The 25,763-nt window shown below is 37.7% G+C and overlaps 1 protein-coding gene across 5 annotated transcripts in view; it reads left to right on the plus strand.

Moving 5' to 3' along the window:
• The window catches only part of grid2ipb (glutamate receptor, ionotropic, delta 2 (Grid2) interacting protein, b), a 42,005-nt gene that overhangs the window by 13,891 nt on the left and 2,351 nt on the right, over nucleotides 1-25,763 (plus strand). For 3 of the 5 annotated variants that reach the window (XM_073866837.1, XM_073866835.1, XM_073866840.1), the window contains 15 exons: nucleotides 1,341-1,426; nucleotides 3,448-3,517; nucleotides 10,990-11,283; nucleotides 11,754-11,905; nucleotides 11,986-12,111; nucleotides 15,700-15,782; nucleotides 15,876-16,020; nucleotides 18,665-18,981; nucleotides 19,543-20,307; nucleotides 20,413-20,500; nucleotides 22,132-22,221; nucleotides 22,405-22,601; nucleotides 25,007-25,162; nucleotides 25,260-25,346; nucleotides 25,459-25,586. In XM_073866837.1, the coding sequence (XP_073722938.1) occupies nucleotides 1,341-1,426; nucleotides 3,448-3,517; nucleotides 10,990-11,283; nucleotides 11,754-11,905; nucleotides 11,986-12,111; nucleotides 15,700-15,782; nucleotides 15,876-16,020; nucleotides 18,665-18,981; nucleotides 19,543-20,307; nucleotides 20,413-20,500; nucleotides 22,132-22,221; nucleotides 22,405-22,601; nucleotides 25,007-25,162; nucleotides 25,260-25,346; nucleotides 25,459-25,586 (2,784 nt within the window). The remainder of the gene's footprint in view (nucleotides 1-1,340; nucleotides 1,427-3,447; nucleotides 3,518-10,989; nucleotides 11,284-11,753; nucleotides 11,906-11,985; nucleotides 12,112-15,699; nucleotides 15,783-15,875; nucleotides 16,021-18,664; nucleotides 18,982-19,542; nucleotides 20,308-20,412; nucleotides 20,501-22,131; nucleotides 22,222-22,404; nucleotides 22,602-25,006; nucleotides 25,163-25,259; nucleotides 25,347-25,458; nucleotides 25,587-25,763) is intronic. The other 2 variants (XM_073866836.1, XM_073866838.1) reach the window with 2 other exon arrangements.

A 25,763-nucleotide genomic window follows, 5' to 3' on the forward strand; every position in this document is an offset into this window, starting at 1 on the left:
GGGTGAGAGAGAGAAGCACCATTGAGTTGCGTTTGTTTGTTTGTGTGCTTCATGCGTTCCCCTCAACGAGTCCACTTAGACACACACATATCACAAGTATAGTTTTTTATGTGGTGAGCTTTTCAATGTAAAATTCATGTATACTGTAAATCATTACAATACTGCTTAATATTGGAATTTAATGGGAGTTTACCTCTTGATGTATATCCGCAAAGACGATTGTCTGAGATATGGGCAAAGCTTGAGCAAATCTGTCTCATATTGGTATGCTCGATTGACATTTTAGAGTGTCTTTCTGTAATTGGTTGCCAGCATGAGATGAGGTTTTCGCAATCTATTAAAATTCATTGGTTGTGAAAAGATATAAAATATATAAAATATTACAATGGTGTTAAGTTTACTGAATACTATGGGAAGATCTGATTGGTAGGCATCTATAAATAATGCTTTATCGTGACTCGGCCATTATGTAATATCTATACAGAGCTGTTCTGTCTTTTGTTTCTCATGTCTTTTGTTTGTCTGTCCTCCCCTTTCTAATCCACCTTCAGTGTTTGCTACTGCCGGCACTTCTTATTTAAAAAGGCACTGCGTCAAGATGAAAATGTTTTTAGTGCTTGTCTTTATCTTTATGTATACTCAACGGTCCCAGTTTTGCCTTGAGGTGTTGCCACAGCAACCACTTGGCCTATACACTATAATGAAATGTCATATGTTTTCTAGATGCAGGCAAACTGCTTTCTTTATATACTGGAGCTGTTAATTTGATGCTTGGGTATGCTTGTACATTTTGTAACGGGCCATTGTAAGGTATATACGTTTGGGTTACAATATTTTACGATGTCCAGTGTAATTAAACATTTAAGTACTGAGTAATAATGATAAACAACTTGTACTTCTCTGCTGAAAAAAACAATATAACCATTACAGAAAATTTGAATGCATCACATTCATCTTCTGTGCACGAAAGTATTTCAAACATATAATACATGCCGAGAGTATTCGGTTAATATCATTATCTCATTTTTGATGGAGGTGGTGTTTAGTGGCTTTAGCATCAGAGCTCTTCAATTATTATTTTGTCTTTTCAGTTTCAGTTAAAGCAGACAAGCACTGCTGACATTTTGTTTTAAGAATAAATATTGAACAGTGTATTATTATTATATTATTATTGTACTGAACATCTATATAGTCATTAAAGGTTCTCTTTCTCTCTCTCTCTCTCTCTCTCTCTCTCTCTCTCTCTCTCTCTCTCTCTCTCTCTCTCTCTCTCTCTCTCTCTCTCTCTCTCTCTCTCTCTCTCTCTCTCTCTCTCTCTGAATACTTTGATTGTCTTGCAGAACCATCCGGGTATACAGAGGTAAAAAGAGTTTCGGATTTACTCTGAGAGGCCACGCCCCTGTGTGGATCGACTCAGTAATAGCAGGTGTGTATGTGTTATTGTAATGTCTACCCAGAAGTAGGCCTACCTGCCACAGAATCTAACATTTTTGATCATAATAAAAGGAGCTTTGCGTCTCAGTTTCTGATCTGAGGATGCATTTCTCTAAATTTGACATGCAGAACAAAATCAGCCATTTGTGTCACGAAGCCCACAGATCTAGATCTATAAAGTAACATTTTATTGTCAATTTCTAAAACGCCTATTAAATAAGCAAGGATGCTTTCTTTATATATGCTCAATCTTTTTTTATCCATTTAAAAAAAGGCTATAATAAGAAGGCACATTGTTATAGGATCTTGTATATGTATGTTGTTTCAGTTTGTGTGGATGACACTATTGTGTGAATAATAAAACAGACAAAGATAGATTTCTGTATGATATACTGTCTGGAAGAGGAGTTGAGTGTTTTTGGTGCGTTGTGAAAAAGGAAGGAGTAGGCTGTTGTTCAAGGAGTCAAGCAATGGGTTCATTTTGTTTTGAAGTCTAGATGATAGAGAGCTGAAGAGAGGACGATGTGAGAGCGTGTGAGAGTCTGTATGACGACGTTCGCCCACTTAAGGCCTGTGCTGAAACTGGTTAACACTGACTCAGCCACCCGTGTGGGACTGCTTATGAAAATAAAGTAGGAGTCTAGGATCGTGATGAGAAACCAGATTAGACTCCCTCTCAGACTTACTGCTGACTGTTTAAATGTTTTAATTACCAGCAACTTTATAGGCTATTGGCAGCAATACGTGCCTTGTAAATAGTGTGAGCCCTCTTTTTCAGAAAAAAAAGTGGTATTCTGAGTATCTTTGTTGCTACCCATTCTCGCCAAGATGCGTGCAAATGACACGCAGTGTGATTGTCGTGCAGTGGATGCGCCAAATTCCGATTTTGCGTGCGTATGATGCGCCAGTCCTTCCCATTCACTTATATGGCGAATCGTTTCGTGACGTTTTCTCATTTGTTTTCTGTTTTTTAAACCATTTTCTCTTGGGTTTAGGGTTAGATTTCACATGTGTTTAAGCAGGTTATTTAATTTACAGGTTTCTCTATGTTTTTATCTATATTTAAGCCATGGTCGCTTGGAGTTGGGGTTAGAGTTGGGGTTTGGGTTAGGATGTCATTTTTATATAACAAAAAGTTGTTCTAGCCCTAAACACAAGCGAAAATGGTAAAAAAAAAACAGAAAACAAATGAGAAAACAATAAATAAAACGTCACGAAACGATTCGCCATAAGTGAATGGGAAGGACTGGCATATCATATGCACGCAAAATCGGAATTTGGCGTATCTATTGCACGATAATCACACTGCGTGTCATTTGTACGCTTTTTGGTGAGAATGGGTTGCTTTTTTTGTAAGGGTTCTGCATGGACATTTCAATGAATTCTTCACTAAAGACTTCTAAGCCAAGAACTAAACCCACCGGCTCTGATGCAATAAATCACAGCATGCGAAACTTTAATTTAACAATAACAATAAGGTTATGGACTAACATGAACCAACAATGAATGAAATAGTTTTCAGCATTAATTTATCTTTGTTAATGTTAGTTAATGCCAATACAATTATTCATGTTCATTGTGCATTACCTATATGTTAACAGTTACTGCTTTTGATTTTAAAAAACGTATTAGTAAATGCTGGCATTTACATAAACCAAGATTAATAAATGTTGTAAAAGTATTGTTCATGTTCACTAATGCAACTAAGGTTAACAAATAGTCTACAACCTTATTCTAAAGTGTTACAAAAAATTATTGATCTGATAATTGGAGAATCATTTACTAAAATAACAATACTTTGCTTATAATTTTAAAATCACATTACTTACCGGCTACAGCAGCATATTTCGAAGCATAGCATAGAGATTGTATAATAAGCATGTCTAACCTTACAGGTTTCTAAAAGTACTTTTCTTTTCAAATCTATTTTTATAGAGACAATTTGATTTTTACATCCACCCAACTCTTGCTCTCTATTTTCCTAAGGTGAATTATAGTTTTTCCATATTGCAGGTAGTCCAGCCGAGGCCTGCGGCCTTAAACCAGGAGACCGGATATTATTCCTAAATGGACTCGACATGAGGTGAGCTCATTGTGTGCTTTAATACTTTTATAACAGTGAAGTGCTATAACAGTAGTTTTTGTATTAAAAATGATCTAAAAATACATAATTACTGTCATTATACAGTATCACTGAAGTGCAGATGATATTATTTCACATTACTGCGAGTTTTTCATACAGTGCCAGATTATCCGATCTCAAATATCAAAATAACCAAATCAGTCTATTGTATAGATGAAAATGTATGAATCACTTTTGCTTTTGGTGTTCTTCTGCTGATTACTAACCCACCAGTGTGAATCAAATGTATCGGTTTTCCTCCGGCTGTGATTTATCTACAGATCTCAAAAGCACAGCATGTATTCGACTAATGTAGATGATCGTATTGTTGTGGAACTGTACTGCAACAGATATATACTGTTTTTATTTGAAAGTAGCATCATTTAACCAAAATATATTTTATGGCCTTATAAACCATTTAATCTCAAAATATATGTCCAAATGTTTCAAATTAGTTATGTGGAGAAAAATACAATTGCACCAATTTGTACTTTTTTTATTAAACAAACTAAATGTTATAAAATATTTTTTATATGATATCTTAACCCAAAATATTAAAGAAAAAGCACTGAATAAGAGCTCAAAATAGATGGGAACTCCTTCAATACTGTTATAAATGCAAAAAAATTTAGGTAAAGGGTGACAACACTGAAGATGCTAAAATATAGCAGTTTTTTTATTAATTTTAGATTTTAATACTTCCCATAGTTCCAATTACATGTGTGTTATTCCATAGTTTTGATACGTTTACTGAAGAGTTTGGTTCCAAAATGCAATAAATCCAATTTGACTAATTTGGGTAAAAATGTGTTTTCTATACCAAGAAAGTGACAAGATGAAAAACAATATTTTCTGTTACAAACTTTTACATAGCATCTTTAGGTTATAAAAAAAAATTCAAAACCATAATTTGATTTTCAAAGATTTATAAAAACTGATTATGTTTTCCGCAAAATGCAATAAATCCATTTTTTTTTCCAAAATGTTATAAATCTATTGAATCAATATATAAATGTGCATTCATCTTTGTCATGTTATATTCATTTAGTTGACTAGTTTAACTGATTAAAAAAATAAACATTAATGGCATTAATCAAAACACTTACTTTGTCATATTAAGAACACTGCTGCTGCTGTCATCCTTGGGACGTCGTCGCTGAACCTTTTTTGACAGTGATCAGCTGTACATTGTTTTGGTCCTGCTCGATTTTTGTTGACTTCAAATAAAATAATGGAATGTTTTTTAAAAGATCCCCTGGGGTCAATGTGTTATGACAGAAGCTTGACGCTATCATGTGAGAACAAGCAACAATCTGCATTTTTCCTTCGCCCGAGTGGCTTACGTTTCTTCCCGCAACAGAAAACCACCACAAGTTTATCAATGCCTTCAAAAGTATTATTTTGTTTTTGTTTGTTTGTTGATCACAAAGTACAAAGTAGATGAGGAAAACTAGGATTCCCTGTCAAAGCGCCACCCTTATTGTTTACAATGTGTGGAACAGTGGCGGCTGGTGCTAAAAAAATTTGGGGGGGTGCAAACACACTCAAAATCAATCTTTTACTGTAGTAATGCAGTACTCTTAATAGCCATTTATCAGGTGATGAGTATCATTAGCATTTAATGCTGAAAATGTTACCGTTGAAATCAAACGCACAAAATAAATGTATTATGAATCTGTAATTAACTAATATCAAGGTAATCATTCACACGCACGCGCACACACACACACACACACACACACACACACACACACACACACACACACACACACACAGAGAGAGAGAGAGAGAGAGAGATTGCGAAAGACATTTTCAATCTCCGTCATTTTTATTTGATAAACAGCGTTGTAAAGAGTCCTTCACAGTCATTTATTATCCGTCATTTCATGTTTTAATTATTTTCATTTTCGTTCACATGTCCATTTCTAATAATAAACTTTACAAGACGAGCATACAAGTCAAATGTGTTTATTCATTTGTTTAGAGAACAGATAAACTCACAGTGACAGCGGAAGCAATAAAACACGGAGCTTTATGCTGAACGAGACAGGGGTCGCTGCAGCTTGGAGCAATGGGCGTGGCAAGAGGTAGGGGCGTGGCAGGAGGTAGGGGCGTGGTAAGAGGTTTCTCATCAAAGAGTCAAGAGTTTCTCGTCAAAGGAGCTTCCTCCTGGCAACTGCGTTGGCCAATCAGCCGTAACCATAGTTATACGTCATTTCCTTTAGCTAAAAAGAAATCGTAATTTTCTTTTGATGGAAAGAAGAACATTGATATAATACATGTGCGATATAATTTGATGGTCTCTTTGCTTGACGTCTTTTCAGCTTCGGGGATTATTTAATTGTTGTTGACAGATACATGTTACAGTGAGAAAAATGAATGACTGCATTTGCATTGAAGACATCCGAGCAGTGGCGGATGCAGAACGTGACATATGGGTGGGCATGGATTAAGTCCGGGTGGGCCTGAATCTATGGGTGTCACTTTTGAATAAGAAACTATAACAAGTCTATAAAATTCGTCAAAACTCCAGAATACTAATTTAAACAGCATACACACACACCCGAACTGCACGTCACATTTTTGACATTATTGATACTTTAAATTGTAATGCAACGTGACATCTATCAAGCCTTTTTGGTAAAAAAAAATATTGGGCTCTCAAAGCCTACAAAAAAGAACCTGCACACAGTGACAGGAAATATAAATGAACCCAAAAAAACCTTATACTTTTTAAAATAACCTATTAAAGTGTTTAAATAAATACGGCTACTAAATGCTTAAAATGAAGCTTCTAACATCATATTCTCTTCATGCAAATCACTAAAAATATATTTTCGTTCTCACATATTTAAGTTAACTTACTAAATAAAGAAAGAAAAAGGGAATTGCTAGAATAATGTTAGACTCTGGGGTTATTCGAAATGACAAATAAATAAACATTTAATATACTTTTTTGATGAGCACAAGAGCAAGCCTACTCGTGAAGAGCGGAGCCGAGGAGCGCGCATATCAGACGTGAACGAAAGGAATAATGGATTTAATGCTTTCACTTCAATTCCTGACAGTTTCACTTGTTAGTGAGGATAGTAATGGCTAACAAGATGACGCCGAATTACATACAACATAATTACCTAACTAAATCTGAGAGAATGCAAACACATTACAATATTTTGTCCTCCGCCCGACGGCCAAGGCGCATCATTTTTTTAGCCCGACAGGAATTCGCCATAGCCCCTAATGGACGTCGGGCAAGCGATTTTGCGAGGTTTGTTTTGTAGAAAGACTTTCTTTAAAGTGAATTTCGTTTTGTATAAATTGTATCTTAATATTAATCAATGTTTGATCAAACAATTGCCTCGATTTAATAAATAAGAAGCAAACCAAGAACGTCTGTGGTGTGGATTGAAGTGAACCCACTATATTTCCGCAGCCTACGTCTTTCTGCTTTAATGCATTTCTTAAATTAATGTCTCAATTACACAGTAGGCTTATAGGTTGTTATGATAGGCTATTTGTTGCTTAAAAGCAATAGGCTATATTGTATAAAGTGTATCAATAAACGTGGCGTGACTTATAGTGTTGAGTTACAGAGCTGGTAGGCTGCTATATCAAACAACATCACTATGATCAGATGTTTTCTTTCTATTTTTTACCCCGCTGTCATATTTGTTGTGTGTTTATGTTATTGAGAGGAAAGCGCGCAGCACATATTTATAACGTGTTGTTATTCAAAATACGTTTTCTACTTGCTTGCAAAAAAAGTTCTCAAAGTGATCATGGATGAAAGCTGCTCGGGAATATTTCATTATAACGCAACATTCAACTGCTTTAATAGTTTTTAAATAGTTATCAGGCTTACTTATAATTTTACTGTTTTTAACATAACAATAGATAAATTACACCACATAAAGTAGTATACATGTCTAACTATACAGAGTAGTATTTTTTACATTTCTGATTGGGCGGGCCAGCTGTCAATCTGGGCGGGCCCAGGCCCGCCCAGGCCCGCCCATAGCTCCGCGCCTGCATCCGAGTCGGCGATTTATGTCCGTTCTGTGCTTTCAGTGTTGTTAGACCTTGTGAATATCGCAAGAATAAAGCCATTTGCAAAGCCACAGATTTCGCGCGGTTCGCCATAAAGGGGGTCACTGTGCGTTCTATTTTGATAGAGTGTTTGATGGTTTATTTTCCAAGGAATGATTTTTGAACACGATAACAAAAGCCTTTTATGAAAACTTCAATTTACGTTTCAAAAAAATATTGTAAAAATGACTGAATATATTTTTTTTTTTTTTTGGATAAAATGGTGTTTGTTTTGCTTAATTGATTAATGTCACTTAAAAGAAGTTTATTAAACCGTTTTTACTTCATATAATGATTATATGGTGTGTTTGATCAAACACGTATATGCCTTTATACAGCCAAAACATTTGCTGTACCATTTTTATCTTTAAAATAATAATTTGTTTTTTAATGATTTTTTATTTTATTATTTAGTTCAAATACAGACATTTCAAGTATAATGCAATAAAAAAACGATTAATACAAAGCATTGTAAATACAGCTCAAAATGTGTAAATCGGAGAATAACAAGTATAAAATGAAAAATACAAATGAATACAAAAATAAAAGTTTATGAATCAAAGTAGTTATAGATATTTTCAAAAACTTTTTGTTTTGTGATCTCATGTTTGAAAGGGTTTCCAAGTATACTGCGAGGTCTTATAAAAGTTAATATAGGAGGGTTTCTTTTATTTGTGTATTATGCATATAAAACGTCGACAAAATCATTGAATTATATAATTTTTTATCAGAAAAATATGGGTTTTGGAAACAAAGTAAAATGTCATGAGGTTCTAAATTCTAATACTGGGAATTTCTATTTTAGGAATATCTGTTTTGAAGTTAGTTCAAAATGAAATAGAAAAAGGGCAATACAAAAATAAATGTTTAATATCTTTAAGTGATGTTTTACAAAAAGTGCATTTATCACAAACATTATGAATGTTTTTAATGATTGATCCTGAAAAAGTTGCGGTGGTGATGACGTCATGTAACCCGCGCCATACAGAAGGTTTCGAAGGTAACGTACTTTTGAATGTATTCTCAAATCATTAATATTATTTTTACAGTGAAAGAAATGTATTTTGTATAGTGTTATATATGCAGCTAAATGTTGGGCTATATGAAGAGTTGCCATTAGGGGGCAACAGTGTTCTATATTAGAGTGAGTTCTGTACTGAATAAAGCAGTAAAAGAAGTGAGTGAATCAGCAAACACCGTGTGAGTGTTGCTCTGTGTGTTACGATAAAATTGTTTATATACATACATCAGCAAGCAACATAATATGAAGTGATTAAGTTTATGGCTCGCTTTTATGCGGATCAGGAAGCTTTTCGCGTCCAATTGAAAAGACCTTACGGCACGCCCCATTCCTCGTGGCACGCCCTATTTCTTTCCAACCTCTTGCCACGCCCATTGCTCCAGCCTGCAGTTACCTCTACTTGTGCTGAACAGGCAAATATGAACAAATCAAATAACAAAATACTACTGCCATTAAAATATCAATAAACATGTAAAAATCTGAATTGAACTAAACTCATCTGAAACCATCTTATGTAATAAACGCATGAAGGCAGATTAATGCAGACTCTTGTCATTAGATTTTGTATCTTTACTTTAGACAGGCGTCTTGTTGCAGCGCTCCTGACATGTAGTGTTTAACTTCAGCAGCCATGCGCAGACCAATCAGTGTATGACATCAAAATATCGCGAGAACATCTAGAAACCAGGGTGTCATTTGAGCAACACACTGCCACCAACTGGACATACTTAGGAATTACATTCTCAAGTTGAGTTGTATGGGCATCTGCCAAAATGGCGCTCATATTTTTCTTTATCCTGCTTAAATTTTCTCCGTCAAAGACTTTTCGTTTAGCGCAACCGAATACACACAAAAAGAGACACTAAAGTTGCCTAATCACAGGCTCGTACGTTTCTTTTTGCTTTTATAGCAATAGCACAAGCACATTTTCCCCTCACAACAGACTAAGTAACTGTTACATACAGTCCATCAGCTCAATATGCACGGTTCGTGAAGTTTACTTAAAAACAGTGGTTTTCTCGTGGGTGCTTTTTAAACTCTACAACAACAAAACTAACAACAAAGTTGACCAAGCCACGTAATATAGCCTACCGGATTATATGAGCAGCACTCGCTCTCATTATGTCCACGCAACACAAGCTCAAACGTGCCACAAAAGTTCATGTCGTGCACGTCTATCACACATTCAGACTTTAAAACAGCAAACAGGGAAAAAATAAAACTCAAGAAGACTTACATGATATCCAGCTAGCCATGAGAAGTGGTGGAGAAAACAGACTGCCATCATTTGACTCCGTTGGTCGATCTGATCCAAGCTTCTTAATCCTTTATTTATTCATCAATTAAATACCTTGTATAGGGTGATTTTGTAAGGATAAAAGCATATTTTCCTTCATCTCAAGATATTTCACTTGCTTTCACTGATCTGTACTGTAGCTATCAGTTAACACAGCAATCTCCAACGCAGTTATGAGACTCTTCGAACGATCCAATCACAGGAGGTAAAAAACATTAAAAGCAATATTGATTCGCTTTCAACATAAGTGGGAGTGTTTGGGGTGCACAGTCCTGCGACCCAGGGCGGATCCGAAACCAGCCACTTAGAGCTCAGCCTCAGGTCACATGTTTTTACCCTTTTTCCTGACCTACATAGACACTCATTAGGGGTGCGCCCCAGACACACAAACATGACACACACACAACGAACTCAGTTTTGATTTTTAATTGTTTTAAATAAATTATAACCTGACCCACAGTGAACTAGTACAACTAAATGAATTTATTTTGTATTAATTTGCACTATATATTTAACTTTTTGGTAACATGTTAAAGTAGCTTTCCTCTCTGGCCAGCTTTAAGGGGGCGGCGCCCCAGCGCCCCCTAGTGACCAGCCGCCACTGGTGTGGAATGGTGCGCTGTGATTGGTTGAGTGGATTTATTGCATTCTGCAGAGAAGGAGGACTGGCGTTTATCACGTGTTGGGAAAAAGGGGAGAAAAGATGACACAATAACACGCCGAATATTGGATTTTGCGTAAAATTAAGAATTTACTTTTTAATACTGACCTGATACAATACTGATTTTGGTGGTAACTATAAAAAAAGGTGTTTATCGCGTTTTGGAACCAAACTCTTCATATATGAATAATACAAAATAATAATAAAGAATGAGTAAGTGACCCTATATTATACATTTAAATGGTAGTGTATGCTGTAATTATTTGCATATTTTATTTTATTTAAAAAATGCCACCAGGCTTTTAGGTTGCAAATAGTTAATCTAGTCTTACAACATTACTGCTACTATCTCCTTGATGTTCATTTAGGAACTGTTCCCATGAGAAGGTAGTGTCCATGCTGCAGGGCAGTGGTGCCATGCCCACTATAGTTGTGGAGGAGGGTCCAGTAGATTTTCCACTGTCCGACTCAGAGCCAGAGGACACACCGACAGTCCCGCGCTCACGCTCTCCGGCCCTCAGCTCACTGCAGTGGGTAGCTGAGATCCTGCCCCCAAGCATCCGGGTACATGGACGTACCTTCAGCCAACAACTTGAACACCTGCTTACCCTGCAAGAAAGATACGCCATCTGCAAAGCCCTGGAGACGTTCTTCCAGCACAGGTCAGGTCAAAATTCATCTGTGAAATCCAAATGTTACAATCTATTAATGAGAAGTCTGATTTCAATCTTTGACATGGTCTTACTCAGTCAGTATTAAAGATCTCAAGAGAAATCTAATTATTTATTACTAAAAATAAGTCATACATATAAGTATATATTAGTGGTGGATGTGCAATTAAAGGCAATAGAGCTAATTAACTCTAATAGGCTGTAACCATCCTTCCATATCACTACAAATGTCATAGCACGCTGTTCTCACAGCGAGGGATTTTCTGCAGCTTGGCAGTACCACGGCAAATGTGAAAAGCATTCAAAAATAGCTTAAGCCTCGAGCACAAATACATACTCATAAACAATAAGGAACAATCTGCGGGCTCTTCCAGATTTAATAAATAACTCTCGCCAGTGCAGCCGCTCAAAGATACAGGCCCAGATATTTTTAAAATGGCTTTCTTTCTTGTATGTAACAGGAATGTGGACACACTCATTGTGGATGTTTTTCCTGTGCTGGACACTCCAGCCAAACAGCTGATCTGGCAGTTCATATATCAGTTGCTGACCTACGAGGAGCAGGAACACTGCAAGAACAAGATCGCCCGCTTCCTGGGTTTTAAAAGCGCAGGTTAGTGTGTGACCATCAGCCCTATAGAGGTTTTGTGTCCTGAATCCATTGTGAGTTTGTGTGCGTGTGTATTAATGCAGAACCAGAACTCGGTCCAGAAACCCACAGACGCAGTAGCTCCATGCGAGTGTCGAGTTCTTCTCACAAAAACAATGTGAGGGAGAGAAGTTCAGATGACTGCATCATCGGCACTCACCTCGGGATGGGTATGTCATTCTCAAGCTGTCACAATGTGGTGATTTACTAATAAACAGGATCCAAAGTTAACTTTTTGCCACACTAGCAATAGTGAGGGATTTAAAATTAGTTCTAATTTAAACAGTAAAACATGCAACAGTAAAATTGTGTTTTTTTTATTATTTGTTCATATATGATCATTTAGGAAAACTTATTTTTTTAAATATACAATATAAAGCATTGCTTTTTGTACTTATGACAATTGAATTATTTGTTCATATATTATTGTATATATAGGGAAAATAAGCGTGAGAGCACAATTTCAATAAAGCGCTGATGGGAGTGGAAAAAAGACAGTTAAAGGGAGTTAAAGAACAGAGGCGCAAAAATCAAATTTCCATGATGACCAACACAAACTACCAAGAGCAGTGCAAACTAGCATAGGGTTTAGCCCCCTTTTTGTAGGCTTTAAATAATGGCGCTAATCTAAATGCTTGTTTTTGGTAAATCCCGATAATAGTTTTCTAATGGCAAGAGGCGTTTGCGCTAGCCCTTAGTTTTGGCATTCTAATAAATGCTGGATTTGTTTCAATCCAATCAAATGCTTCAAAATGTTTACAACCCAGCATTACAACACAACAGGTTGGTTTCATCCCTTTTTGACCCAACTCTGGGTTGGAAATAACCCATGATTTTTTAGAGCGTGTGACGGCAACTGTCATGGATATTTGTATCTGTTACATTATATTATAACACATTTTAGTATTAAAGTCCCTGTAAAGTTAGATATTAAATGTGTTCTGAATTTGTGACACCACAGGAAAAATGTGATATGAACTACCCAGCCAAATTTGAATGATTACAAAAATAACGCCAAATAAATAAAATAAGTTATCAAAATCTTGGAAAAACAGGCTGGATTCTCTGCTCTCAAATGCTGGGGGCGTGTCTGCTGTCTGCGCCGAAACTACGCTCATTCACGAGAAAGCTGCCATCTCTGGCCCTGTTCCAAATGGCGCACTTCATGTGGACTTTCTGTTTTTGTGGCTTTAGATTTCACGTGCTCGCTTAGTCTATGAGTTTGTAGGGTGTCCCATCTGTCATTTTTACACTCCGAAGTGTGCTCATCAGCGCCCCCTTTGTATCTTCTTCAGCGAAGCCCACACTGCAGCAGGCTTCGCGCACTTTACCAACCCACAAGTCCTTGCGAAAGAGCAATCAGACCAATCAGACGACGGAAGGGAGGAGTTCACACTGATGGACCAAAAATACGACTCCAAGGGTCCCTAAGATCTGCACTACATGATCTCTTCAAAGTGTGGACTCTGAGGAAGTCCATAAGTCCGGAGTGTGTCATTTGGGACAAGGCCTCTCTAAACTTTAAAATACAGCTGCAACCTGAATGGATGCTCGCGATAGTGTTAGGGCAGGCGCGGTGATCAAGTGCGTCATTGCGCGACTGTTTTCGTGGCACCTAAAAAAACTAAGAAATTGTGAAAAAATTTTACCGATCTAACTTTGAAATTCAGTACTACATAGTTTACAGTCTTTGTGGCGTGTTTCAGCAATGCATTTTTAACTTTTATAATGTGTTTAGAAACAATTTTCAAGATTGACTTTACAGGGACTTTAACTGCTTTCGCCTGATGATAGATTTAGGCTTTATGCTTTTTTCTAATAATACATTAATATGAATAAATAATAGTATTTTTGTATGATTCACTTTGTACAAATTCATGCAAATTAGCACTATTGTATGTAAAATACGAATTCTTGTGAAATCAGGGTGCAACAGTCTGGAGCATCAGACACATTGTTTGTCCTCCTAATATTTCATATTGTGAGCAATATAAAAAAATACAAGACTTGAGGCATTGTAAATGGGTGATTCTCACGAAAACTTGGTTTTAAAAATGTCAAGCATGAAAATGTAAAAATGGCTTAAATTTACTTTTTTTCCCACCAGACATTGAAAAACAAAGTCTGAAGTAAATGGGAACATTAATTTAAAAACTTTTACTTATCATTTAACACTTTTTGTTACATAATTTAAAAAATTAGTCCTAAAAAAATCTCATTACCGCAACAGTCAGAAAACATCAACACTGACATATTTTCAAAATGACATGACAAACTTGAAAGAACATAATTTGGAGATTCTGCACATGCATTTAAAATCAAAGTATTATGCTTCTATTAATTAAATTAACATTTAATAAGCATCTGTTGCGGTAATGATAATCAAAATGTCGTGTAAGCATTCTGACAAGACAATATTTCAAATTAACCGCAAAAAAATGATCTTACCTGGTAGCCATCTTGAAGTAACTGGTCCATGTGCTTGGTCACTCAAAATCAAACTTTATTAAAATTCTGTATGTGTGCTTAAACTGTTCTCAAAAAGTGTTGCGGAGGATGAGAACATCAGGCATGGACACATAATTTTCCTAATTTTTCTTCATTATTATTATACATGAATATTCAGTAAATATTTTTTCTGTCATCTAAAGTAGTCTAGCAAAACATCCATTTATTTTTTTTCTTAATATTTTTGTGTTAATTTGATAAATTACAACATAACGCATGTTCAAACCAGCCGGACACATTGCGGTAATGAGAATTTCAGCAGAAAATCAGATAAAATGTACAATTATAAATTCTTATGTTGAAATCACACATTGTGCAAGGTAGAACACAGTATTGTGTTAATTCTGATGCTTTTTAATGTTACTATATTACACATTTTAAAGCTAAAATCATTAGTGCCGTGGTGTTTCAATGGTTTCGTGAGAATCACCCAAATATGTTACTCATAACTCCTGTATATATTCAGATGTTTGAATTTTTTAATTTAATATATAATAATAATTATTATAATAAGAATTTTAATTTAATATATAATATAATAATTTAATATAAATTATATTCAGGTAATACAGTTAGCTGATGATTTAACTGGCTAGTTTTTTCTTTATAATAAATGACAAAAATTAATATTTACTCTTATTATCTCAAGTGTTAATTTTGGACCCTGCGATTAAGATTATATAAAACGAATATAGACTGCTAAGTTTATACAGTATGCCATATATAAGCCACTCATTGTTTCATACAATGTCAGAAAAAATATAAAAAAGTGGTCCCTAGCTGTCACTGTGGCGGCACCCTTTCAAAAAGTAATTTCAAAAATGTTAATACCTCAGAGATGCATATTGGTACTAAAGAGTGGATATTAGTACCTCAACGATACATATTAGTACTACCAAGTGTATACATATCTCTACCTAAATGATACGTTTTTTTAAAGGGTACTGCCCCAGTGACAGCTTGTGCCTGTTTTTTGACCATTTATGCAGTAACATTTCTCCACCTAGCAATGCCATTCTGCCGCTCTTGTGGGGTAAACAAGCAGTCCTAACTCTTCTCAGTCATGTTTATGATTCATCAAACATTTATCAGGCGAAGCTATAAACTGCTTGCAAACACTGTACGCCTCTCAGCCGCCTACTGCCCAGCTGATTGTCCTCAGGCTCTTCATACATTACATGTAGCTCCTGAAGGGCAAACAGCTCCATGCACATGCTATGTTTCTAGATGGCACTTTTTCTGTGTCTCAGGAACATTCACTGACCCTGTGACTCCTGAGGAAAGACAATGTGGGGATGGCACTTCCTTCCCAGAATCCCCAGATCTCAGCCACGTGGGTACAATTTAAAGATCATCCAAAATTCATTCCCATCACTGCTGTTATTAAATCATGCTTACTCTCATGCATCCACGCCCCGACCTGTAGATGTCAGGAATGTACACGGAGCTTGGGAACGTGTACGTCGGGAAGAACGACAGCACTCTCCAGAGTCACTCCTCGCCCAGGGCTGTCGGCATGAGCCACACCGAGAACAATACATACACGCAGTCCTATACACACAGTAACACAGGTATTCTGAGCTTTGTCTGCTTACATATACAACAGCACTCACTTAAAAAGATTTGGGGCTATTATTATTGTGTTTACTACGTGGCCAAATACGTGGACACCCTTTTCTAATAAACAGATTTGGGTATACCCATCAGCTATACCCATTACTAAAAGTACATGAAACTGAGCCATGCAATTTTATTTTAATATAGACTTTGTCTAGAATGACTATGTAGAAATATCCCTATTCTCAAAACAAGATCCATAAAGAAATTGCATATGCACAAGCCAAAAAATGAACCCCTCTAAACCTTTGGGATGGATCTGAGTTGTGACAATCCATCACTGAGCATCTGTGCTTGACCTTACTGATGTTCCTAAAAGAGGGGCAGCTATGTTCCCGCATTTATTTTAAAGCTGCAATACGTAACCTTTGCCTCTCTATCGCCATCTCTGTTTAAAACATAAAATTGCAGTTATTCGCTGAGAAAAGTAAGTACTTCCTTAAAGTCCTTATCATATCTACAGTGTTTGTTCTGACTAAATGAAAATGTAAATGTTTCCACTAAATCAGGTTGATGTATTACCTATTCAGAGGAAAAAGTCATCACTGTGACAGTATTTAATATCTTCAGATGTTAAAAAACCCTGACTTTACAGATAAACTTTACAGATTATGCACTGCCATCTAGATGACAAGCTTAAAATCTTAGCAATTGTTGAACAAGCTACAAACACTCCAACTGCAGCACTACACACTCAAAAGTGTAGTCAGGTCCTCTTTCTGTTTCAATTTGACATAATCATGCAGTAATGTTACGTACACACCAAACGTGGGGCATCGTTTTACTCGCTCTAGACTACTCGCGGGATTTAACTTTGTGTAATGCTGATTTTTCGCCTGATTTTTCCACTTGCGCGAAGACGTGTTTGAGGCAAATAGCGAGTGTTTTTGCGGCAAACGCGCCGTCCATATTGCGTAATTCGCACCGCCCCACGCGAGGACATCTCTGATTGCATCTTTGCATTGACTTTGTATGTAATCAACTTGCGCAAATGGTTGAACTCCCTTCTGGTGTGAACCCAAAAAGTTCAAGTTATATTTCCTGCGAAATCCGATCCAACCAAGCAACTTAAAAATCATTATTATAAGCATAAGGTCAAAGTATTGTCAATTTTTACACTTACGCACGTGAGGGTCCACATACAGTGAGCATGACTCCATTTTCGAAGAAGAAGAGTGCACGCGTACTGTATGCGCACCGCCATATTTTTGAAACCCCACGTACATTGTACGCGTAGGTCATGCATGCGGCTACAGAAGAATGTAATATGTAGCCCAGGAGATGCGTTGCGTTCGACTATGCTTGTACGTCCACATACTCCGAAAAAAAACAGACTATACTCAGGGCTTTACCGTTAAATCAGTTGTTTTTTACAGTGCGTATTTACTCAACAATTTATTTTTATAAAAAAATTACGATTTGCAGCTTTAAAATCTTTTTAAATGTTTCAATTTATGTCAATATAAATGTAAAAAAATGAAAACATATCTGTGGAAATTAAATGATCAGCATGCACAATTGGGTGTGTTGTTCAGGTGTCTACCATGTTTGGAGATGTAGTGAACTTCATGACAAGCCAAGCAGATATGATAATGGCTGTGCAAATTTGCTTGCTTATGTAGATATCATTTAAGATTTAACTTAGTAGCTTGTCTTAAAGGGTTAATTCACTTAAAAATGAAAACTCATGTGATTCCAAACTTGAATGATTTTCTTCTGAAGAATGCCATAGAAGATATTTTTAAAACTTTGGGAACCAATTTGACACTTCTATTGTATGGTCATTTCTCAAAATAGTGTCTTTTGTGTTCCACAGAAGAAAGAGTAGAGGTCTTCTCAGGTCCAAAGAAATGTACCTGACCCGAAATGACCCGAATCACTTTATACCCGATCCCGACGTGGATAAATTTTTTTTTTTAAAGAAAGACCCTGAACCGAGACAACCCGAGAAAATTAGACCCAAGTCAGACCCGAACTACTGGAATTTTTTTTAACCCGACTGGACCCGAATGTAAACGGCACTGACGTGTGTGCATTCTGCAGACCCACACACAGCAGTCAGACAGAAAGCAACCTATTTGGTGAGCTATTCTATTTGTTTTACTTTGTTATCTGACGACGACACCAAGGTAACCCTAAAATGTACATTTATAATTGACTGACATTTTCTCAATGAAAATTAACCTACCGCCAGCCACACAATGTTGCAAGCACTCTTGGCAAACAGATGAGAGGTTTTGAGAAGGACATTGACGCACACACGCGAGAGAGTTTGGATCTTCTCAGGTCCGTTCGGCAAAAAAAAATTCCGAGACCCAATGCCGCTATTACTGTACCCGACCCGTGTCCGAGGCACATGTGAAACTTTTAGACCCGAACCCGATCGGGTCTCGGGTCGGACCTCAGGTTTTCCAATCTAAGTGGACCCGTGAAGGCCTCTAAGAAAGAGTCATATGTGGGTTTTGATCAGCATAATTAAGGTGGATACATGTTGAAATTTTATTTTTGTGTGAACTATCCCTTCAAGTCTTTGTCATTAGTTGTTAGGAGTAACACCTTTATATTTCCTATTCTCAATAATGACTTTTCATCTTGCAGGGAACCGTAAATCTGGCCTCTCTCTGACTTGGACTGAATCCTTTCCAGGCCCTCAGTTTGAGTCTTACCAGCAGATTGTTCGTTCTCCGGGCAGTGTCGAATCTAATCCTTATGTTAGTTTGGACAGCCCCCCTCCCTCCCCTCTGCCTTCCGACGAGCCTCCCAGCTCTCTTCCTCACCGCAGGAAGCTCTTCACCTTCTCACGTCCACCTCGCAGCCGAGATACAGACAAGTTCTTGGATGCCTTGAGCGAGCAGCTGGGTCACCGTGTCAATATCGTGGATGACATTAAAGGAGGAGAGAACGACTATGAGGAGGTTTGTGTCAGACACACGGACAGTTTCACAAGTTCACACTTACAAATAAGTCGGATAGAGTTATTGGAATGCGTATTTGCCGTGCTGTCCGAAGAGAGGGCTTTGAGCTCGGTATTGGCCCGAGCCCGGAGTGCTTCCTGGTGAGGGGAGGGCTCCGGGCTCGGATTTAGGCTCGAACCCAGAACAATCCCCCCTGTTCTGGTTAAAAAGGTGACCAGGTAAGTGAGTGAGTCAATTGCCAGTATATAGGTTTCCATTAATGGTGATCAGGTGGACACCTGATTGTTGATTGTTGACAGCTGGTCAAAATTACAAGGTGATTTGAACATCTTCCTCCCAAACTTTGTTAATAAAACATCGTTTAGTAAGAGTAAGTTTAGGCCTGGTTACAGTGATCCTGTAAAAATGTCCTGGTGTTCTTGTTGCATTAGATCATGGGTTCGATCCCAGGGAACACACATACTGATCAAATTCATACTGTACCTTAAATTAATTGTAAGTCGCTTTAAATAAAATCATCAGTGAAAAGCATAAACGTAAATGTTTGTGTGCTATCACCAGATGAGTTTCCAAGATGAACAGGAGGTCAACATGCTTCCTCATGAACTGAGCAGTGCCAGCAGTGAAGACCACAGCAGCAGTGACGACTCCACCTCAGTCTCTTACTCATCAGGTTCTGACCACATCCCCCCTCCCCCACAGAGCCCCCCACCTCCGCCGCCTCCCCTCCAATTCACAGACCCTCCCTCGCCCATTCCCATCACCCCGGAACACCTACCCCAGCCTCCGCCAGCCTTTCAGCACCACCCCATAATAGCCCCGCCCCCACCACCGCCCCGCTCCTTTCTCCTCAACCGTCCCTCCATACACAAGGTCCTTCCAACCAGCGAAGATCTCAGATCCCAACATACCCATCCCCGACGCTCCTCTCCTCAGCCCAGCACTCAGCTGGTTCTCCAGCTGCACCAACCAAAAGCTCACCCCATCCTGCAGTCCACCCCACACACCGCTCCTCAACCTCCACAAGCAAAAACGCAGCACACACACCTTCGACATCCCACCCAGTCCATCTATCAGAGCCAGCAGACCTCTGCTGCCAGAACTTCCCCCAGCCAGCCCAAACAACAGAGCCATCATTCCAAACCTTCATATGAAAGCACACTGTCGAGCAAGGTACCCCCACCACCCCCACCTCCTCTACCACCACCTTGCGATCCTCCACCTTTACCCAAACCCAGCCCGAAAGCATCTGACAACAATCACATGAGCGTGAAGAGATTACGCTGGGAGCAGGTGGAGAACTCTGAAGGAACTATCTGGGGACAGGTGAGTTAATGATGCATAACAACTACATTGCATATGGGAAATGTGTTCAGATTTAGGCAGAGATCATGTGATTCAACACTGAATGGAGATGTGTGTGTTTGATAGCTGGGAGATGATCCTGATTATCATAAACTGAGTGACATGGTGAAGTATCTGGATCTGGATCTGTACTTTGGCACACAGAGGAATTCCAGTAAGTTCTACTATTTGTATTCTAACCAAGAATACCATCAAATGCATTACTATTCATTTCCATTAAGGGGCATGTACACCAAAACGTTTGAAACGCGAGGCAGATGCTGACTGTGGGTGCTTGCCAGTGTTTTTTTAGTTATGCGCTTTGTTTGCTATGATATGTCTGTTTTGTTTATCAGTCGTTGTATGATGTGCCAGTTGGTTGTTGTGGTATTCTCCTACATTGTGATTGGACGGCTGAGAGAAAAGTGACATTGACAAGCTTTTCACCCAGACTTGAACTTTTTTTTTTAACTCTGGGCGCTTAGGGGCGGACACACCAAAGCTTTTTAACGCGGCTGAAAACGCCCGGTGGGCGCCCACTGGCAGCTTTATTTCAGCCGACTGCCAACTTTCTTAAGCTGAGTGCTTTGGTAGCTGGGATACTTCTACTTTGTTTATCAGTCGTTGTGCGATGCGCCTGTTGGTTGTTGTGATATTTGTCCCGCCCTTCCTACACTGTGATTGGATGGTCATGTGAGAACTGAAATTAATGAGTGGAGCTTTTCACCCAAAGTTGAATCTTTTTCAACTCTCGGCGCTCATCGTTGAGCGCGGAAAAAACGCAGAGCGTCTGCTTCCAGCACGGACAAACGCTAGCTTTTTTTGAAAAATTGGCGTGCTTCCATTGGAAACAATTGAAAACATGCGCCGGCCCCGGGCGTAAAAGCTTTGGTGTGGACGCCCCCTTAGTGCCGAACGCAGATAAAACCTGCCAACTACTGCCATTTTTGAAAAGCACGTGATTCCATTGGAAAACATTCAGCGATCACAAGCGTAAACGCATTGGTGTACATGCCCCCTAAGAGACATTTAACAAAATTTTCAGTCTTTAAAGGACTATATGAAGAGCTAAAATGTAAAAGCCGCTAAACGGTACCTCCACTCCACATGAGATAATGATATTCACCGAATGCTCTTGGCACATACAAGTATCAACGTTCATCAAATATTTTCGCTTCAAATCTGCTTAATCCCGGCCTCATGCTGTTCAGAAATAACGATTTGTTGACAGAATTCATTAAACACCACAATGATTTTTCAGCAAAGTCCTCTAAGTTCACGGGAGATGAATAGGATGAACGACAGTGCGTGTAGGGCAAGTTTTTTAGTTTCCTGGAGATATATTAGGATATTGACATTTTTTGAGCCTTTATCCTTTATTCTGAAAGGACAATGGAGACTTTTTTTAGAAGTGGAGATTTTTGCATATACTTAGAGGGTTTTGCAGCAAAAGACACCAATAAAATGACTAAAGTGAACTGTAAAAAATAAGGCATTTCTGACTAATAAACTTTTCAATTGCTCATTTATAGAAAAACATGTTAGCTCTTCATATACAATATGTATTCATCCATATGTGCCGTTATTTTGTACAGTATCATGAAAATGTACTACACAATTACCTTGTCTATTTTTGGACTTTTTCAGCTCATCTCTCATGGAGACTTGTGTATCTCCAATCCCGTCATTCCCATCCAGTTATTGGCTTTTCAGCCTCTGTTCATTCTCATGACCTTCCATACAGTTTATTGTCTCCACTACCGGTAACGGAAGAGCCCATGCTTACACTGTCATTAAATGTTTCAGTCTCTCTTCCAGAGCCCGCGTTCCTGCCCGAGAACTTTAAAAAGAAAGACGTGGTAGAGATTCTCTCCCATAAAAAGGCCTACAACGCCTGTGAGTATGACCGAGGTTATTTTCAAGAGGAATCATCTAGAGTGAGTCAGGTTTTGTCATGTGACGTAGGCACGTAGCTGTGTCGGAGAAGGTTATAGAGATGTGTTGAGCATCTGTGTGGGAATTTTCCCAATGAGAGTGTTTGAGAGTCTACTATTTACCACCTTTGGAAATCCTGTTCAGCTATCCTCATTGCGCACCTGAAGCTGTCGCCGAATGAACTGCGAGAAATCCTCATGACCATGAGCACCGAGCGCCTGGAACCCTCGCACATCAAACAACTGCTGCTGTATGCACCTGATGACGAGGAGGTCAAACAGTTTCAACACTACAACCAAGACCCATCCAAGCTCAGTGAGCCCGACCAGTTTGTCCTACAGGTACTCCTGAGGTTTTCATGAATTGCAGGAGACATACAGTACTGTGCAAAAGTCTTAGGCCACCATGCCATCATAATATTTGTTGTTTTTCCAATAGTAAAGTGACTGTACAGTGGTTAAATGGTTATTTCTTAGTCTCTTTATAGAATACTGCCAGAAAATACAGGAAATTTGTTTGCAGTATTAAAAAGTAAAAAAATGCAGCATTTTTGTCAAATCAACCTAATTTAAGTTAAAGTAACATGAAAATATAAGTTAAGCAATTTAAAAAAAAATCTACGTTTTGTCAACTTATCACGGGTCAATATTGATTTTTTAACTAGCATTTTTTACAGTGCAGGAACCTGCAGGCTCTCTCAAACCAAAATGAAATGAAAGCCTAATTTCTAAATCTAATCTAATGACTTTAGGACTTCAGTCTCCTCCTCAAAAGATTTCAACATGTCCTTAGTGTCAAGAGAGGTCACACTATATACTGCCTTTTGCCTGAAGAAACAATTTTATATTTGTATCTTAATAAAGAGATAAAAAATAATATGGAAAACTTCTAAAACAACAAAAATATTGGTGGCTTAAAGAGCATCTATTATGCAAAATCCACTTTTACAAGGTGTTTGGACATAAATGTGTGTTGCTACTGTATTGTGTGAACACAACCACCCTACAATGAGAAAAATCCAACCACTTTTTCTTTTTTAATCCCCTATAAATCAAAGCAGTCTCATTTGACATGCTGTTTTGATTCTCTTATCAATGTGAGGTCACACTGATAAAGCCCCACCCATTGCACCATAGTTTCTGCCCTCAGTGAGTTGTATGCTGTCCTCCATGATATCTGATTAGTAAGACTCTATTATCTCAGATTGTATTCACAGGAATCAGATCTATTTGAAGTAAAATGCTCATTGTTTATTGGTAAGGAAGTTAGGAGCTGTAGCTCATTTGCATTTAAAGGTACACAAACAAAAACAGTGCATTTTTTCTCTTACCCAAAAAGGGGTATTTTGGACATGATATAATACCAATGATTGGAGGCGTATTTTGAGTAACTTTACAGACACATTCTGGGCACACCTATTACATCTTGTAAAAAGGGGCATAATAGGTGCCCTTTAAGACTTTGCACAATACTGTATTTTCAGGGTGACTTGAGCATGTGAAAAATTAGGTCATTCAAATTTTTCCTGTTTTGTGAGGTAGGTAGCAAGGCAAATTACAAGAATACCGCCCCTTAATCTGCACTATCCAACCACGGCACTGCCATTTAGTGCAGAGAGAAAGAAAGAGAGAAAAAATAATTGACAGCACAATTGACTTTCAGTTGCAACAAACCACCATCATTGTGATCAGTGTTTGCATTTTATCCGCTCATTTGCATTTTAAAGGACACACCCAAAAACGGCACATTTTTGCTCACACCTACAAAATGGGAATTTTAAAGGAACAGTATGTAGGATTGTGGCCAAAACTGGTATTGCAATCACACAACTGGTGGCCAATACACAACATGACAACATAAACATCAATTGAGGGCTGCAACTCTTTTAAATGACAATATCTTGGCCAGACCACTGTTGTGAGTCATATAAGTATTTGAAATGAAAATTATTTCTTAAGGTCTAGTGACATATCAGGGCCATTTTATGATTAATTGATATAAATTTCTTACATACTGTTCCTTTAACATGCTATAATAAATTATCTGTGTGGTATTTTAAGCTAAAACTTCAAATAAGCACTCTAGGGACACCAAAGACTTATTTTACATTGTTAAAAAATTTTCTCATATGACCGCTTTAACTCATTCCCTGCCAGCTATTTTTTGAAAAGTTGCACGCCAGCATTTTTTGTGATTTTCACAAAAGTTTCACAAAAATGCCTTCCAGGAAAATTTTCTTCTAAAAATATATAAACATGCAAATATATAAAATAAAAAAAACAGACCCTCTGCTTTCAAACAAACAACAAACAAAACGGGGGAAAAAAACGTTTCATCCTATCTATGTATTTTTTCTGCTTATAAACTCTTAAATATGGTTATTTGTCTTTAGAAATACCATTTTTTTTAGCAAAAAGCTGAAATAATTGCATTTTTGTAAAGAAATTTTGTTAGCGATCAGATTCAGAAAGATTATCAAAACATACAAATGAGTAAACAACGTTTTGGCTTCAGTTTTATCATAAATTGGGTAAGTGCACCATTTAGTGGATAATCGCGGTATTGCAGTTTAACATAAAAATTAATCAGGAACACTTTTTTTATGCAAATGTTTTCTTTTAATTGACTTGTTAATGGTGGGGGGGAAAGAGTTAAAGAATACTGCCCCAGTGGTAGCTGGGGTACATGTTTTGACCATTTTGTCTAACAGTGTATAATCATGGGTTCTCATGGGTGTGATCTACAGATGCTACATGTACCGGAGTATAAGACCAGACTCAGGAGTCTTCTCTTCAAGACCACTGTCCAGGAGAAAACAGAAGAAATGAGAGCTGCTTATGAGTGCATCTACAAAGCCTCTTTAGAGCTCAAAAACAGCAAGAGGCTGGCCAAAATCCTGGAGGTAAAACAATACAATTATGCATACATTTGATTTCTCTTATAATTTAAAATAATTGGGAATGACCTGTTCTGTATCTTCATTTTGTTACTGTTTTCAGTTTGTTTTAGCTATGGGAAATTATCTGAATAATGGTCAGCCAAAAACGAGTAAAACAACGGGGTTCAAAATAAATTTTCTTACTGAGGTATGTTTACATCCATTGCAAAAGGAATGCCTTTTTCTACAGTGCATACTATAGTTATTGTTTATATTTGGGTTACATTAATCTTAATCATTAAATATTTCATCTTCCACAGCTAAACACAACAAAAACAGTTGATGGAAAGTCAACCTTTCTCCACATTCTTGCCAAATCACTATGCCAACACTTCCCAGAACTCCTCAGCTTTGCCATGGACCTCGTAACAGTGCCACAAGCTGCCAAAGTTAAGCTGTCTCTTTAAATAGTTATCATAAGAGGCGTCACAAACATTATATATGACCACAAAACAGTCATAAGGGTCTATATTGTCTCATAAAGTTGAACAATTAAGCTTTCCATTGATATATGGTTTGTTAGTATAGGACAATATTTGGCTGAGATACAACTATTTGAAAATTT

This window comes from Misgurnus anguillicaudatus, chromosome 4, assembly GCF_027580225.2.
Source record: "Misgurnus anguillicaudatus chromosome 4, ASM2758022v2, whole genome shotgun sequence".
Taxonomy (NCBI): Eukaryota; Metazoa; Chordata; class Actinopteri; order Cypriniformes; family Cobitidae; genus Misgurnus; species Misgurnus anguillicaudatus.